This window comes from Mesocricetus auratus, unplaced genomic scaffold, assembly GCF_017639785.1.
Source record: "Mesocricetus auratus isolate SY011 unplaced genomic scaffold, BCM_Maur_2.0 Super-Scaffold_100007, whole genome shotgun sequence".
Taxonomy (NCBI): Eukaryota; Metazoa; Chordata; class Mammalia; order Rodentia; family Cricetidae; genus Mesocricetus; species Mesocricetus auratus.
The window spans coordinates 58,111,557-58,127,543 of NW_024429191.1; the positions used below are offsets into that span (position 1 = coordinate 58,111,557).

Below are 15,987 nucleotides of genomic sequence, written 5' to 3' on the forward strand. Positions count from 1 at the left end.
CTGGGCTGGGTGACCTATCCCAACTACTCCAGTCCAGGGAAGGTGAAATGTGAGTCTGGGAAGAGAAGTGTTTACACTGTCATGGGTGTGGTGTGCAGTTACCCAATGTCACCAAAGGAAGGAAAGCAAGGTTCTTCCTAGTTGTCCCAATTCTGACTCAAAAGGAACTTTGTCCCTTTCCCTTCCCCAGCTACCTCTTCTTGGGTGACTGTGTAACTCAGAGATGTGTGTCAAAGAGGAAACATGGCTTTGCTCACCATCATCCCCTTCTGTTGGGGTTGAATGACTAAGAAAACCCATTCTTGGTGTGGGCCCTGGAGCTACAGGCCCAGCATAGTGGTACATGACTTTAATCCAGAGGCAGGCAGCTCTCCATGCATTAGGAGCTAGCCTCATCTACATGTCAGGCCAGCTAGAGTTACACAGTGACACCCCGCCTTTAAAAAAAAAAAAGGAAGGAAGGGAGGAAGAAAATGGAGCTGTGACCCTGAAGACCTGGTCCCACCCAAACCTTACAAGGTCCAACCAGACATTAGGCGGGGGCCTGGCCTGAGGACCTGATGGCCACAGAGGACAGACACTTGTTGCAGAGTCCATCCCTGGGGCAGCACAGGGTGTGGAGGTGGAGGAATCCGTACCTGTGCTGTCCAGCCCCAGTGTTGCAGGGGAGGCTTTGTGACCTGGGAGAGCAGACCAAGACTTGGGAGCAGGAGAGAAGATGGTCCTGCTTCCCAGGGAGATGCTGGGCCTGTGTCAGCCCCTGGACGAACCCAATAGAGGGGAAGGGCTCAGGCTTCCAGGGGCCTCCCAGGTTTCCTGCATAGGAGATTGGAAATGGCTTTTCCTTGTGGGGTGACAGGCCACTGCCAGTTAGACTGCTTGTCCCTCTCTCCCTTTCCTAGGCCACCGTACAGTCATGGTGCATCCACTGTATTCTGGGACTGGAAGCTGAGACTTACGTCACAGCTCACACTTTCTAAGTGTGTATTCTAGGAACCTCTGAAGAGAGATGACAAATGACAGCAGCATGTGGTGCTGTCCCAGCAGGTTTTACTGCACAGCCACACTGTATTGAACAGGAGCCATGCCCAGGGTGTGTGCGTATTGACAGAAGTAACCCACTCATGTGGCCCAGCATGACTGATGTTGACAGTTCTGGTTAATGACTGATGTCCCTCATGGAGACAGCATGACAGGGAGGGGGAAGGGGAAGCTTGCCTAAGATCCTGGCTGTCACAGGTGGACTGGGCAGCAGGGAGGAGCGAAACCATTCCCGAACTGGGGCTGCTTTAGGGTGTGGTTACACAGGAGAAGAGACTGTAAATGTAGCCTCACGTGGCAGACCATATGCCAAGTAGACAGAAGCGAAAGTCTTTTGTTTTTTAATCATAAGAAATGTTATTAGGGCAGTGGTGACACACTCCTTTAATCCCAGCACTTGGGAGACAGAGGCAGGCAGATCTCTATAAGTACCAGGCTAGCCTGGTCTCTATAGTGAGTTCTAGGACAGCCAGGGCTATGTAGAAAGACCCTGTCTCAAATTTTTAAAAAAATATATTTTGTTGCATTTATTTAGTGTGTGTGGAGGGCAGATGACAGTCTGTGATCAGTTTTTCCCTCCATCATGTGGGATCCAGGGATTGAACTCGGGTCATCAGGCTTAGTGACAAGCGACAGTACTGGATGAGCTAGCTTGTTGGCCATTTATTCATTTGTTTATTTGCTTGTTTATTTGTTTTCACTGTAAGTATGTGCATGATGCTGGGTGGCATGTGTCATCAAGTGCATGTAGAAGTCAGAAGGCTACTTTGTGAAGTAGGGCTTATTTTTATTTTAAAATTATGTGTATATGTGTCTGTGTGTGAGTGCAGGTGCCTTCAGAGTCTAGAGGTCATTGGATCCCTTAGAACTAGAGTTACAGATAGTTGTAAACCTCCTGATGTAGGTACTGGGAGCTAAACTGGGATCTTCTGCAAATGCAATATGTACTCTTTTTGGTTTTGCTTTTTTGAGACAGGGTTTCTCTGTGTAGTTTTGGAGCCTGTCCTGGAACTCACTTTGTAGATCAGGCTGATCTTGAACTCACAGAGATCCACCTGCCTATGCCTCCCGAGTGCTGGGATTAAAGGCATGTACCACCACTGCCTGTCCAGAATTCATTCTTAACGAGGGGGCTGCTCTTCCTCTTATCAGTTGCCTAGAGGTTTCTTCTCTCAGGCAGGGTCTCCACTGAACTCAGGGAGGTTCAAAGAACTGAGTTTGAGACCTCCGAGACCAGACTGAGGTGGCTGTTTCACATTTGCTGTCAGCCCTCAACTGTTCTCTGCTCACTCAGCTAAGGCTGGCAGGCGTCAGTTGCTGGGGTCTTGTTAACACGGAGTAAGATGCCCCCTTCCTGTGTCCAGTGCTGGCAGCAGAGAAAGCATAGTTATAGTACAGGAGGAATGTGCTGACCTGAACCATCATCTTATCATCTACACCCAAATCACGTGGGTGGCAGGACAGGACTCCTGCTCACTGACACTTTCTCTGTCAGCTTCTACCAACTCTGGCATCCAACTTCATGGAGGCATAGTGTACCCACATCCTCAGGAAAGTAGGTCCCATGAAGAATCAACCTTTCAGAGTAGCTGGGCCATGCAAAAGTTATTCTTGGATACATTCTCCCGAAGAATCGTCTGGAAAAGGATTTGGTTTGAATGTTGTTTTTTTTCTCCTCAAAAAGAAAGGCAGCTGTTGCACGCCTTTAATCCCAACACTCAGGAGGCAAAGGTAGGCAGATATCTTTGAGTTCGAGGCCAACCTGGTCTACACAGTGAGTTCCAGGATAGCCAGAGGTGTTACACAGAGAAACCCTTTCTGGGAAAAAAAAAAGAAAAGAAAAGAAAAGGTGACTTCCTGCTACTCCTCATCCCTGCCCATCTTACTCCCACCCAAATCAGAGCAGGAAGGAGATGGGTGTTTAATTGGAGATCTTACTATGGGGTTTTGAAAAAAGCCCCAGCTCACTCTGAGCCTCGGTCTCCCTGCCGATAAAAGGGGCAGAAGAATACATGAGCAACTTAGCCACAGTTTTCCTGCCTTAGTACAGTTTGACTCTGCAATATGTAAAACACAGCCATACTTACAGAATGAGGGAATGCTAACTGAAGATACCTAATGTCCTCAGCCTCAGGGGCAGGGGCAGGGGCAGGGTGTTGTGCTCAGGAATAGAATTGTATTTCTTGCTAACTCACTCTTGGGTGATTAAGGTGTATGACTTTTGTTTATGCTGCATTTGTTTCACTCTCTGAAGCTGTGTTACTGTGCCTGCCTAAAATACCTGGTGATCCTAATAGAGCTGAATGGTCAATAGCAAGGCAGGAGCGAGGGTAGGCGGGGCTGGCAGAGAGCAGAGAACAAGGAGAGGAGGATGTCAGACCAGCCACCCACAGAGAAAGAAGGAAAGTAAGATATACAGAAGTAAGGAAGACTAAAGTCCAGAGGAAAAAGGTAGATGGGTTAATTTAAGAAAAACTGACTAGAAACAACCAAGCTAAAGCCAGACATTTATAACTAATCATAAGCCTCCGTGTGTGAGGTGTTTGGGAGCTGGGTGGTGGTCGCCTCAAAGAGGCAAAAGAGAAAAACATCGAGCTACATTCCAGAGGTGCTACATCCCCAGTTCTTTTCTGTTAACTTCATCGGCCGTTTGTTATTTTGGGGGTTTTGGTGTTGTTTAATTGTCATTGTTTTTGTTCTGATTGAGGCATTCTCATAATGCAACCTTGTCTGGCCTCGAATTCCTACATAAATCAGGTTAAAAAAAAAAAGGTATCCATACCCCAATATGGTGGCTGCGGGATGGGGGGGGAAGGGAGGGGGAGGAGGATCACATGGGCACATGGGTGGCCTAGAGGAGGGGGCTTAAATATCCTGTAGACAAGGTCTTGAGCTGCCGGCAGCTTCAGGGGAGGAACCTAGACATTTGGCGGTTTTTCTGAGAGGGCAGGGTTTGGAGAGAGAGGAGTGGGGCCCAACTGGAAGTCCCAGCCAAACACCAGGCTGGCATCAAACTCCCAGAGACCACAGGCCTCTGCTTCAGGAAGCTGGGATCAAAGCACCACACTGGCCTTTATTGCTGTTACTGTTTTGAGACAGTATCATGTAGCACAGGCTGGTCACAAACTATGTAGCTGAGGCCCATCCTCTGCCTCCACCTTCTACGAACTGGGGTAATAGGCACCTGCCTCCATACCTGGCATGAGGTGTCTCATTGTTGTGGGTTGTTTTGTTATAGTTGTTTTTATGTTTGTTTCTTGAGTTAGGGTACAAGGTGGCCCCAGCTGGCTATATGCTCACTATCTAGCTGAGGATGACCTTGAACTCTTAGCCTCCTACTTCTTCCTCCCAAGTGCTGAGCTTACACAATGTACCACAGCCCTTAACCCCTGTTGACCCAGGGACATAGATTTGCCGTGAACTCTTGCACCCCCACATGTTATTCAACCCTTAAAGTCACTCAGTCTGGTTATCACCTCCACCTAATGTCATTGTCCCCTGAATCCTGTTGGCAGGTGGCAGGCCTCTCCTGGAAGTTAGGGGTAAATTCCCCCACAGGCCCTGTCAGCTCCTCCCTGCTCCCCTCTTAACCCCTTGCCATAGGAGAGTGTGAGATGGGGTGGGATTGGTGAGGTGAGGAGCCTCTCTGTACCAGCAGAATTGCTCTTTAATCAGAATGATCAGGGAGTGGAAACTTCCCACCAGGGTGTAGGGGGCTGGGGTTTTATAGGCCAGACAAGGGAATTTTGGAAAGTTCTTGACTGCAGACCTAGTTTCCGCTTTCCCAGGGTGGTACATTTTGGTGGAGGTCCTTGTCACATTGACATCTGCACCAGATGCTCCATGGCATACTGACCCTAGATGGGGCCACCCTGCTCCTAACTGCCCAGGGAGTGTATTAAATAAATCTTTCTGCACCCAGTTTCTCAGACTGCCTGAAGCTTCTTGGTTATTAGCCCTTCATATAGTTAGCAATGGCTTCTATTCCCTGAGTGCCTTATATCCCAGACTCCATGCTAAGTATCTTTTGGTTTTATTTAATCTCCCCAACAAAAATGTTTAGAACTGCTGGGCAGTGGTAGCACCCACCTTTAATCCCAGACCTTGGGAGGCAGATCTATGAGTCTGAGGCCAGTATGGTCTACAGAGTGAGTTCCAGGAGAGCTAAAAAACAAACAAACAAAACAAAAATCAAAGTTTAAAATCACTGGTCTACTCTAAAATGCCCATCTCTTGCCAATGTTCTCTTGAGTTAAATTCACTTTACCCAGGGCCTTTTAAAAAGGCTCCCTTGGTTCTGCAGCCCATATACCTGCCATTGATAGACAGCTCGGGTAACAGGGGCTGTTAGTTTGGGGTAACAGAAGGCTACAGTATGACAGACATTGCACTGGACAGGTACTTCTCTATTTCACCCACAAGTCACACCTGAAAGAGGAAGTGTCTTATTTCTATAGAGGAAGAAACTGAGGCTCCAGCACATTGGGCAACTTCCTGGTGGTAGACTGAGGGCAGTAGCAATGGTCAGTGCATCTGAGCACCCCTATCACTTTGCCTTTTGGTTTTGTTTTTTGTTGTTGAGAAAATCCTCAGACTCATGACTATCCTCCCGCCTCAGACACCGTTGGGGTTACTGGCATAAATTATGTCCAGCTCACTTTGATTTTCAGGACAAATAACCTAGCCCACTTCCTGTGAGAAAAATAAAGAGGGCCCCATTGATACCACCTACTCCATAGAGTTCTTTTTTGGGGGGGGGTCTGAGGCAGGTTTTCTCTGTGGCTTTGGAGGCTGTCCTAGAACTGGCTCTTGAAGACCAGGTTGGTCTCGAACTCACAGAGATCAGCCTGTCTCTGCTGGGATTAAAGGTGTGTGACACCAACACCGGGCCTCCATAGAGTTCTTAAACATGTTACCTGGAGAAAAGAAAGTCAGAAAAGAGGGTATGCTTAACTAGACCAGTGATTCAAATATTTTAAAAGTCATGGCTGGGTTTCCTGGCTCAAGGCAGGCCAGGAGCAGCTTGCCTGGGTCTCACTTTCCCCACTGTTTTGGTTAAATGACGGCAAAGATCCAGAAGGAATGATTGCCTTGGACCCTGCTCGCCAGAGAAGTTCAGAATATGGGCCTTGGAAGCAAAGAGAAGAGGGGACTCAGCCACACCCAACAGCACTAGAGGCTGTTGAGCTCAGGTCCTGGACCAAGCACCTAAGCACCTGAGAGCCTGCCTTTGCCTAGGGCTTAACATTTGGTGTGCTCACTGTGAGAGGGCATGCGGCACACCAGGAGGCGGGCTGTGCTGCTTCCTTCTTTCAGACTGAGCCTCAGAAAGGTAATGGGAACTCCCAGGACAACAAACTGACAAGCAGGACTCAAACCCAGGTCTGCCTTCCTCCATGAGCCGAGACACAGTTCATTGACTCTTTATCCAGGACTGCCGGACTGGATAAAGACAGTGTGAGAAACAGTGTGTGGTGACTGCACACTGTTCCAAAGGTCATACAGAAACTAAAAGACATAAATTTAGAGAAGGCCTCAGGGGTGGAATTTCCACCTCTCACAGACCTTACCAGGAAGTTACCCCAGTCACAGACCTCTCCAGCTAAGGCTGTCCAAGCAAAGCTGTAACTCTAGTGGGCTTTGACCAGGTAAACAGAGAGCTAACTGGGAATTTGTTGCAGGACACACAATGGGTGAGAAAGAAGTTGAGAGCGAAAGGCTAGCACAGTGGTCCTCCACCTTCCTAATGCCGCGACCCTTCAACACAGTTCCTCATGTTGTGGTGACTCCAACCGTAAAATTATTTTTGTTGCTATTTCATAACTGTAGTTTTTTGCTACTGTTATCAATCATAATGTAAATATCTGAAATGCAACCGTTGTGAAAGGGTCATGACCCAGAGGATGAGAACCACTGACAGCTCGTGGGCAGGCAGCAGAAAGGTGTGTGTGTGTGCGCGCGCGCGTGCGTGTGCGTGTGCGTGTGCGTGTGCGTGTGTGTGTGAGAGAGAGAGAGTGAGAGAGATGATGTGATGTGAAGCCACCCAGCCCATCCTAACCATATTCAAGTTCTTGTGTCACTTTGTAGAGCAGTAAGAACTCAGAAAGCGGCTTGAGACCTGTCAAGACAGTAACCTGCTTTCTCCAGTTACATAAAACACTATCAAGTTGAAGAGAAACTGCGTTCCTAACATTTGCTGCTTTGCTTTAGTCCTAACATTTCCGCCTTGTTTAAATCTTGAATGAAGTTAAGTCCTGAGAGGAATGGCGTTTCTGATGTAAGTCCCCTTTTTATTTGTTCCCTAGTTCTGGTTGCCACTTGTATCTTAGTACTGGATAACTATGGATCACTTTTGCTTGGCGTGAAGGGAGAAAAGTTGTAGGTAGGGCTGAGGCTAAACAAATCAGATTCCAGCTGGTGGTAGGTTGGGGCAGGGTTTTTGGCAGGTTTTCGTCGGTGAGGTTGAGTCTGGCAGTGCTGCCTGAATGTAGCCCAGTAGTGACTTCAAGCAGTGACACTGCGCTGAGCCGGCCGGAGAGTAAGCGTAAACTCTAGTCTTTGATCCCCGGGGCTGCAACGACGGCACGCTCCAGCGAGCTCCACCCACCGAGGCGCCGACCCTGCGGTCATTGGCGGACACCGCCTCCGCCACCTGCCCCTTACCTTGGGTGGGCGGGGCTACCTGGGCCCCGCCCCCGCGGCTCGGGTTCCCAGGCCGCCGGGCCTCTGGACCCGCCCCCCTGAACGGAGGCCGCGCCGCCTGAGCCTCGGGAGCCCGGGCGCCTCGTGATGTCACGGCTGCTTTGATACAAAGAGCCCCTTCGGCCCACGCGGGTCTCCCGGCAACGGGTGCGGGCGGGGGCGGGACCGGCGGCTTCTACTGGTGCGGAGCAGCGCGCCGCCCGGATTGTTTTCGGAGCACGGTTCTGGCTTCGTCCCGGCTCGCCCCGCCCGACCCGACTCGACCCGCGCTTGGCTTCTAGTCCGTCTGGAGCGGCCCGACCCGTGGCCGGTCCGGGGATGCACACCCCGCCGGCTCCCGAATGCCAGGTAAGTGGCGGCCTCGGCTCGCACCTGCCGTGGACCCGGGAGCTGGAAGTTGGAGGATCCATCGGTCACATGCACCTTGCCACCAGGGAGATCGGGGTACCTGCGCTGCCTGGCGGGCCTCAAATGCGAAGCCACTGACCCCTCTGTCCGCTTCTGGCCCTCGGCCCAGCGCCCAGGTGGGAGCGTGAGCGTAACCACCTCGGTGCCCGAGTAGGGTGGCCGTGCTACCAGAGGCGCTGTTTTCAGAACTGTTTTAGGGTCATTTGGTGGGGATGGGAAGGGGGGGCTTATCAGCCCCCCTCCCATCAGCGCTTTGCTCTTGACTGGGCTGCTTTTCTAGGGAGCTGTGCGTGGCGAAGTTTTTCCGTGATGTTTTTTAAGTGATGGAGACTGCGCGGAGCCGGTTTCCTGCTGCTCCTCTCTCTCCCGGGGTATCTGAGGGGTAGGAAAACAGATCCAGGCAGTTAAGGGATTTGTTTTCCCTCAGCGAAATGCTGCTACTATGGGTGGAGGTGTGCCCAGGCTGCCTGCTTATGTCCCTGTGTCCCATAAAAGGCTACTGTCCACCTCGGTGTAAGCTATTGACACATCTGCCTCTCTGCTGCGACAAGTGTCACCCAGAGCCTAGCATCTCAGCCTCTGTAAACCCGACAGAACCCTAGACCGTATCTCATACCATTGTCATACTTCTCCATTCCCATTTCTGGACCTGCTTTTCTCCAAAAGAGCTAGAAATAACTTGTGCCCGGACTCCGAGGGATTCGACCGTGTTCGTTGATTTATAGGCCCCCTCAAATGAGCACAGGGATTGGGGGTTCTGCCTTGTGCTTGGTTCTCGAATTCCTTTTGGATTGAGTGCTGGTTCCTGGTGATCTCTATAAACCTGTCTCCCTTCAGATAATTGCTTGGGTTTCCTCATTCCCTGGGTCAGTTTTCAGAGCCCTCTCCAGGTGAAAGATAGTTTCTGTGGGTGCCAGGGAAAGGAGTTTCTGTGGGGGAGGGTTTTACAACTGCAAAGACTTCTCTTACAGGCTGTCTCCTCCACCCACCTTCACTGACTGACATCTCCTGTTTCAGCCCCCCGCTGGCCAGGTTCTTGTACTGTGGCATTGACCCAGACTTTAACCTGCTCATGGTCTCTCAAGAAACGCAGGGTTAAATGTCTAGAGAACTTTATATGTGGGACACAGCTTGCTCTCCCCGGGACCTTGTGTTCCTGGGTCTAATCTGACGCTACCCGATTATCTTGAATGCTTGGGCCAGTTCTTGTGGGTACTTTGAGTACAGAGTGACCTGGAGAAGTAGGGGAGCTGGTAAAGAAAATCGGGCTGGCACGTGTAAGCATCACGGTCTGGTGGAGACCACTTTGGAATTTTGGGTTCTGGGTTTAGGTGTAGGGATCAGGGTAAGTGACAAGACAAACCTGAGAGATAAGACTGGACTTCGGGACAGGGATGGTTTAACTAACCAGGCCAGGTAAGCAAGCTGGAACGTCTGACCTTTGCCCTAAGGGAGATCTTACGGGACAGACTGCCTGGAGCCTGTCCTTGGAAAGGACTTTTAGCCAGGGAAGGAGGAAGGGCTGATGTTAGAGGGGCCGCGGTGGTTTGAGCTGTCTTTTGGGGGGCTCTACAGGGTAATTTTATGGGGGCAGGGGTTTCCCTTCTTACCAAGCCTGAAGCAAGCTGGCCTCCTCCTCCTGGTGGTGATGACTATGCCTTGTTTTGGGGGGCTTGCTAGCCTGTTGTGCCTATGGTTTCTCTATAGTGAATTTTGCCTTAAGGGGGTTTCAGGATTTTCCTTCAGTGTATTTATTTTCAGTGAGGGTCAGGAAGAGCGGAGTGGGAGACATTTCCCTTGAGATTGCAGATGGGTGAGATTCTCCGGGGAGGGCTGGAACAGCCCAGGCAGAGAGTTCCACTCCACTCCACCCTCTCACCTGTGCTGTCTCCTGACACAGGGCTTGTGTTTCAAATAGGAAGATTCCTTGTCTGGTCCACCATCTGGCATTAGTGAGGTCTCGTGCCCTGGCCTTTCCAGGTACACAGGACCTGGGGTGGTGTTTTGTTTTCCATGGGTCAGCTCTGCTTGGTCTTGACTCAGTAACTAGGTCTTTATGGCATCAAATCACATGAAATGAGGGAGAGCGCTCGGGTATTGCTGCTAGATTAATGAGGGTCCTGCCCTGACCGCTGGGTGTGTTGTTTTGTCATGCCCGCCTGGTATTTCACTGGACATTGTGATCTTTCCTGGATGGCACTGCAGTCTCCTCTGTCAGGTGATGTTTCAGGGCAGAGCGCTTTTCCCACATTGCCTGGCACAGGGCAAATGCTGCTTCAGTCATTCATTCCGTAGAAACTTAGTATCGGATTTGTGCCAGCTTCCATGTTCAGTGTTGGGGTGCTGTCAGTGAATGAGATGGATGTGTGGATGTGAACCCTCGCTCCATGGAGCCATGTTATAGGAGTGAGGCAGACCAGCCGCCAGTCAGGCAGCCTGTGAGATGGGCTGAGAGCAGGCAGGGAGGAAGGGCGGAGGGGAGCTGGGCTTTAACCACAGTGGCCATGGGAGTCATTGCTGTTCATCTTAACAGAACAGGCAGAGGGAACAGCGACTGTAAAGGCCCCCACGTGTGCATAGTGTCTGACATGGTGTATCCTGACATGGTGTACCCAGCAGGACTGCAGGGCCAGGGTGCGTGGAGATAGCAGGGGATAAGGTCTGAGATACTGAGGGCTGCTTGCTGCTACTAGGCAGCAGGGGCACGGGCGAGAGCAGTGGTGGCTTTGAGACTTAAAACAGTTGCTTAAACCAGTCGCCTTTCACGGCTCTGCTCTCTTGTAGTCCTTGGAGTTGAGTGGTAAACGGCATCTCTCAGGGAAGAGACGTCTGTGTGACTGATGCTGCTCTGAGCTTCCTGCCCTCAGTCTGGGTCTGGTCAGATAAGCCTGCCCACGTGACTGAGGATGGGTGCAAATCACGTGTTTTCCACCACACAACTGAAACTAGAAGAAAGAAGCCTTGCTGGTGACACACTGGTAGCTGTGTCTTGGAGTTGATAGCTGCTTGGAGCTCATCTCCATGTTCATACTCACCAGATTGGGACAAGAGCAGTTAAAAGACCTACTAAATAGCCCGCATGCTGTCTTCTTCAGCTCTGTCTCCATCTCTCTCCAGGTCTTCTTTGGCCCCAGATGCCCTGGACTTCCCTCTACCTGTCTACTTTGGGCAGTTGGCCACATAACTTGGGGTACCTATCCCTTAAGGATCCCAGAGAGATCTCCAAACACCAGGACAGCAGCTTTGGGGTTCATCTCTATCTGGGGTCCAAAGTATGTGCTTTAGACACCTTCCCCATCCATTTTCCCAGTGTGGGTATGACTAAGAGTTAGGGTGCTATTTGAGTTCCCAGTGGCTGGAATGAGTTAGTGTCTATTTCTCCTGGGCAGGACTGTTGGCAGCTTTTAATTTGACCTCCTTTCAAAACAGTGTGCTCCAGAAGCTACAGTGGGTGTCAGGTTGTGGAGAGTATGCCCTCCAAAGCCTGGGCTTGGAGTTCTCATTTTCTCATGCCAGATGTCTGGCTGCACATGGCGGTCCTTCCCCAAGTGTCCAGGGCCTCATGGCACTACTGCTAACTGGATGGAATTTAGCATCAGCCAGTTCACATGTGCTCATGGAAACTGATAGACTCTGGGTTGCCCAGCCAACCTTACTCAGGATCCTGTGGTTTAGTTAAGGTTCTCAGAACCTTCATGGGTACCTGGGGAGCCTGTTGATCCCTTCCTCACTTTTCTAGTGACATGGGAAGCAGCTGATGGGGCAAAAGCAACAGCCAGGGATGTGTGTATCCTGGAAGGGTCAGCTGAAGGTCAGAGTCCTCTGCAGTGGCCCAGAGCCATAGTTGTCTCTTGACCTGCAGCCTCAGCCTTGCCCAGCAGGTGGGTTCTAATGATGTCAACATGTCTAGCCCTGCACTTCACTTCCGTTAGCAAAGAGAAGGTTCTCCCTTGTTAGTCAGAGATTGAATTGTCTTCTCAGACAAGTGCTCTTTCCCAGCCACGTGGACATTATTCAGATGAAAAGAGAGATCGGACAGTGTGGCGGTTTGAAAAAAAATGGCCCCCAAAGGGAGTGACAGTATTAGGGGGTGTGGCCTTGTTGGAGGAAGTGTATGGCTGTGGGGGCGGGCTTTGAGGTCTCTTCTCAAGCTACACTCATTTTGACAGCCAGTCAATTTCCTGTTGCCTGTGAGTTAAGATGTAGGACTCTCAGCTCCAGCACCACATCTGCCTGCATTCTACCATGCTCCCCACCAGGATGATAATGGACTGAGTCTTCGAAACTGTAAGCCAGCCATCTCCATTAAATGTTTTCTTTATAAGAGTTGTCATGCCTTGGTGTCTCCTCACAATAATATAAACCCTAACTAAGACAGACAGTTACTAAGATCTCTGACTTTGTGGGAGCCTTACCTTTAAAAAAAATTTTTTAAAGCCAGGTGGTAGTGGCGCACACCTTTAATCCCAGCACTTGGGAGGCAGAGGCAGGTGGATATCTATGAGTTCATGCCAGCCTGGTCTACAGAGTGAGTTCCAAGACAACTAGGACTACACAGAGAGATCCTGTCTTGAAGAAAAAAATTTAAATATCTTTTGTTTTTTTAAGGTTTATTATTGTTTTTAGTTAACATGGGTATGTGTGTGAGTGTGTGTGTGTGTGTGTCTGTGTCTGTGTCTGTGTCTGTGTGGGATGTCTGCATGTGAGTACAAGTGCCCACCCTCAGAGGCATCAGCTTTCTCTGGAGTTGGAGTTACAAACAGTTGTGAGCCACCTGATGTAGGTGCTGGGAACCAACCTCAGGTCCTCATAGCCATTGAGCCATCTCTCTAGCCTCTGAATTTTTTTAAGTGTGCGTGCGTGCGTGCGTGCGTGCGTGTGTGTGTGTGTGTGTGTGTGTGTGTGTGTGTGTGTGTGTGCATGCATGTACATGAGAGTGCAGGTGCTGGCAGAGGCTTGAGGAACTGGATCTCCCTGGAACCTGCAGGCAGCTGTGAGTGAAGTGACTGATGGTGCTGGGAATTCGAATTCAGGTCCTCTAGAAGAACAACATATGCTCTTAACCTCGGAGGCATCTCTCTATAGCACCCCCTCCTCTTTAAAAATAAAAACCAGGAAAAAAATAAAACAACCAAAACCCAGGACGTTGAAGTGCAGTCCTGGAAGGGCTGGCAATCATTATGTAGACTAGGTTTGCAGAGATCTCTGGCTCTGCCTTCCCAGTGCTGGGAACACAGGATTGTGTCACCATGCCTGGCTGAGCATTTCTCTTTTAAGGGACTAAAAGAGGAAGCCCTAAACAGAACCAGGGTGTGGGAGAAGGCAGGGTGTTCTCTGGCCATCTTGTTCCCTGCCCTGACGTCCTACAAGCCTGGTGTCATTAAAAGAGAATCCATACTTCATAGCCCAGCTGGCTGGAATGGGAAGGGATTAGAGCCAAAGGTAGGTGTGTGTCAATGTGTGTATCTGCTCTTGGTTCCCAACTTAAGTCCCTGTGTTCACATGAGAGAGCATACAAGTTTTTTCTTTGTTTCTGCTTACTGGTTTACCCAGAGAGAATGCTTGTGTCAACCCCCTGTTCCTCACACACTCACCCTCCCAGGGCCTGTTTTCTTAGAGTTGAAAAATAGGTTTGAGAGCCTGAAAACATCTGAGTATAGACCTGGTTCTTGGCTCCATCACTCACAGTTTGAGGTAGACTGTTGAATTCTGTGCCTCCTCATCTGCAGTGTGAGAACACCATGAGAGCTTGCCGCACAGGCACACTCCTGTGTAAAGCCTGAAGGGCACTTGCAGCAAGGCTGGTGACTATAGGTGCTGGCATTCAGACCCTGCACTCATTCCCAGCTTTTTCTCGGGATTACTAGCAGGTATTGTCTTGATGAAACAGGGGTTGGTGGTACTCTACCTCCTGAGGGTCTGAATGGAGAAGCAAAGTCTTCCCCAGTGCCTTCATTTTTAAAGAAACCAGCTTGGCCTCCAACATCAGCCTGGGGCTGGGGGATGCGTTGGGGAGGGGGAATGGACAGGTGACTGGCTCCAGCATAGCAATCTGTGAATGAGATGCAGAGCATATTCTGAGGTGTCAGCCTTCCCCCTCCCCAGGGACTCTCAGAGGCTACCCACTCTGCATAGCTCTGCACAGGCTGCAGTAGTGTGCAAGGGAGAGCCGGCCTCCGCTCTTCTGCTGGACCACCCCTCACCCTAGCCATGACTTCCATGCGCCTTCACCCGTGCCCTGGGTAAAGGCTTAACTTGGAGCAGTGAGTGCTGCTATCTGCCCAGCAGCCCACAATCCACCGTATTAAAGTGCTGTGGCTTCAGATAGCTGCAGAGACTGCAGGAGGTCTGGAGAGGAGCCAGCCTAAAAGGTGCAGGCTGTGCAGCCACTGGCCACGTTAGGTGACTGTCCTTGGTAGTCTTCCAGGGAGCCAGACGTACCTGCTTGTCCAGCTCGGCCACTTTGAGCTCCACTGAAGCGAGGCCAGACAGCCTGAGTTGGCTGGTACAGTGGGTGGTGGTCAGAACAGTTTCTGCCTGGCGATGTGAAGTGGTAACCTTGAGGTGACAGCCTTGTGGTGGAGCAAGGTCCTTGTCTGCAAGGCAGGCTTGGCCAGCACATCTTTGTCCAGCTGTACCAATTGTCAGCAAAGGCTCAAAGGCTCTTATGGCAGCAGTGGTGGGGGGCACTGAGAATATGTATGTATGTATATATATGTATATATGTATGTGGGCATGCTCTTGTATGTGTTCAGGTGGAAGCTCCACCCCAGTTTCCCCTCCCCCTCTCTCCAAACCCTGTCCTGACTCAGAAAACCCCAACTTTGGCAGCTCCTCCCCCATAGATGCTCAAGACCACACCTACAGATAATTAAACTGCCTTCTGGAGACCCACCATGCGATTTTTCTTCTCTTGACTCCTCTCTGGCGGCCTGAGAATTGCCCGGGAGTGTTTTACCAATAAACCTGGACTTTTAACTTTTAATTTGGTTTGATTTGGCTTACTGTGTCTGCAGAGAGGCTTAATAACGGGGTACAGAAACCTTTCAGTATGAATGGAGTCATTGACCACCATTGGCACACACAGGAGAAGGAACATTGAATCCCCATCCCCATTTACACTCACGCCAGATTTGGGGACATCTTTTTCCTTTTGCATGTTGACATTTCAAATTGCTGTGTGTTGTACACTTGGTGTGTGTTAGAACTTAGCCTATAGCACCTTTCCGTTCTTGTGCACCTAAAATAACAGTGCATCTAAAACAGAGGCGTCTTGGATTTAATGAAACACAGAAACTAGGTAACCTCTGGAGAAATTATATAATTTGCCCAGTTTCTGCAAAGCAGGGAGAGCAGAGCCACCTGTAGTGGTAGCAGAATTGGTTGAGGCATGGTATTACATGGTTCAAATGGACAAGCTTGCATACTGGACTCACTGGTTCAGATCCCAGTGGGCACCGCAGCTGTGTGGTCCTGGGAGAGCAGGACAGCCTCTCTGAGCCTCAGGCTCCTCCCCCACTACATGGGACCATGCGCCCCAGTCGTTATTAAGGGGAGGATCATCTGAGTTTACATATTCCTCTTCCCCTAGATTAAGAGGAGAGTGAAAGCAGGGAGAGCAGGGAGCTGTTACTGACCTCCCCAAGGTAGCAGCGGGACACTGCTGTGACAAGAGCCTCCTAGTTAAAAAGAATCGTGTATATGGATACTTTGCCCTCCTTGTATGTATGCCTCTGCACCCTGTGTGCACCTGATGCCCGCAGAGGCCAGAAGAGGGCATTGCAGATGGTTGCAGTCACCTTGTGGGTATCTGGAATTGAACCCAGGTCTTCTGGA

At 50.3% G+C, this 15,987-nt stretch overlaps 1 protein-coding gene across 3 annotated transcripts in view; it reads left to right on the top strand.

Moving 5' to 3' along the window:
• The window catches only part of Rab11fip4 (RAB11 family interacting protein 4), a 104,430-nt gene that overhangs the window by 57,943 nt on the left and 30,500 nt on the right, over window positions 1-15,987 (top strand). The window contains exon 1 of one of the 3 annotated variants that reach the window (XM_040749264.1): window positions 7,836-8,091. The exons of the other annotated variants lie outside the window; for them this stretch is intronic. Within the exon in view, the coding sequence (XP_040605198.1) occupies window positions 8,062-8,091 (30 nt within the window). The 5' untranslated portion in view covers window positions 7,836-8,061. Of the gene's footprint in view, window positions 1-7,835; window positions 8,092-15,987 lie in introns of those variants that run through there. 3 annotated transcript variants of the gene reach the window in all.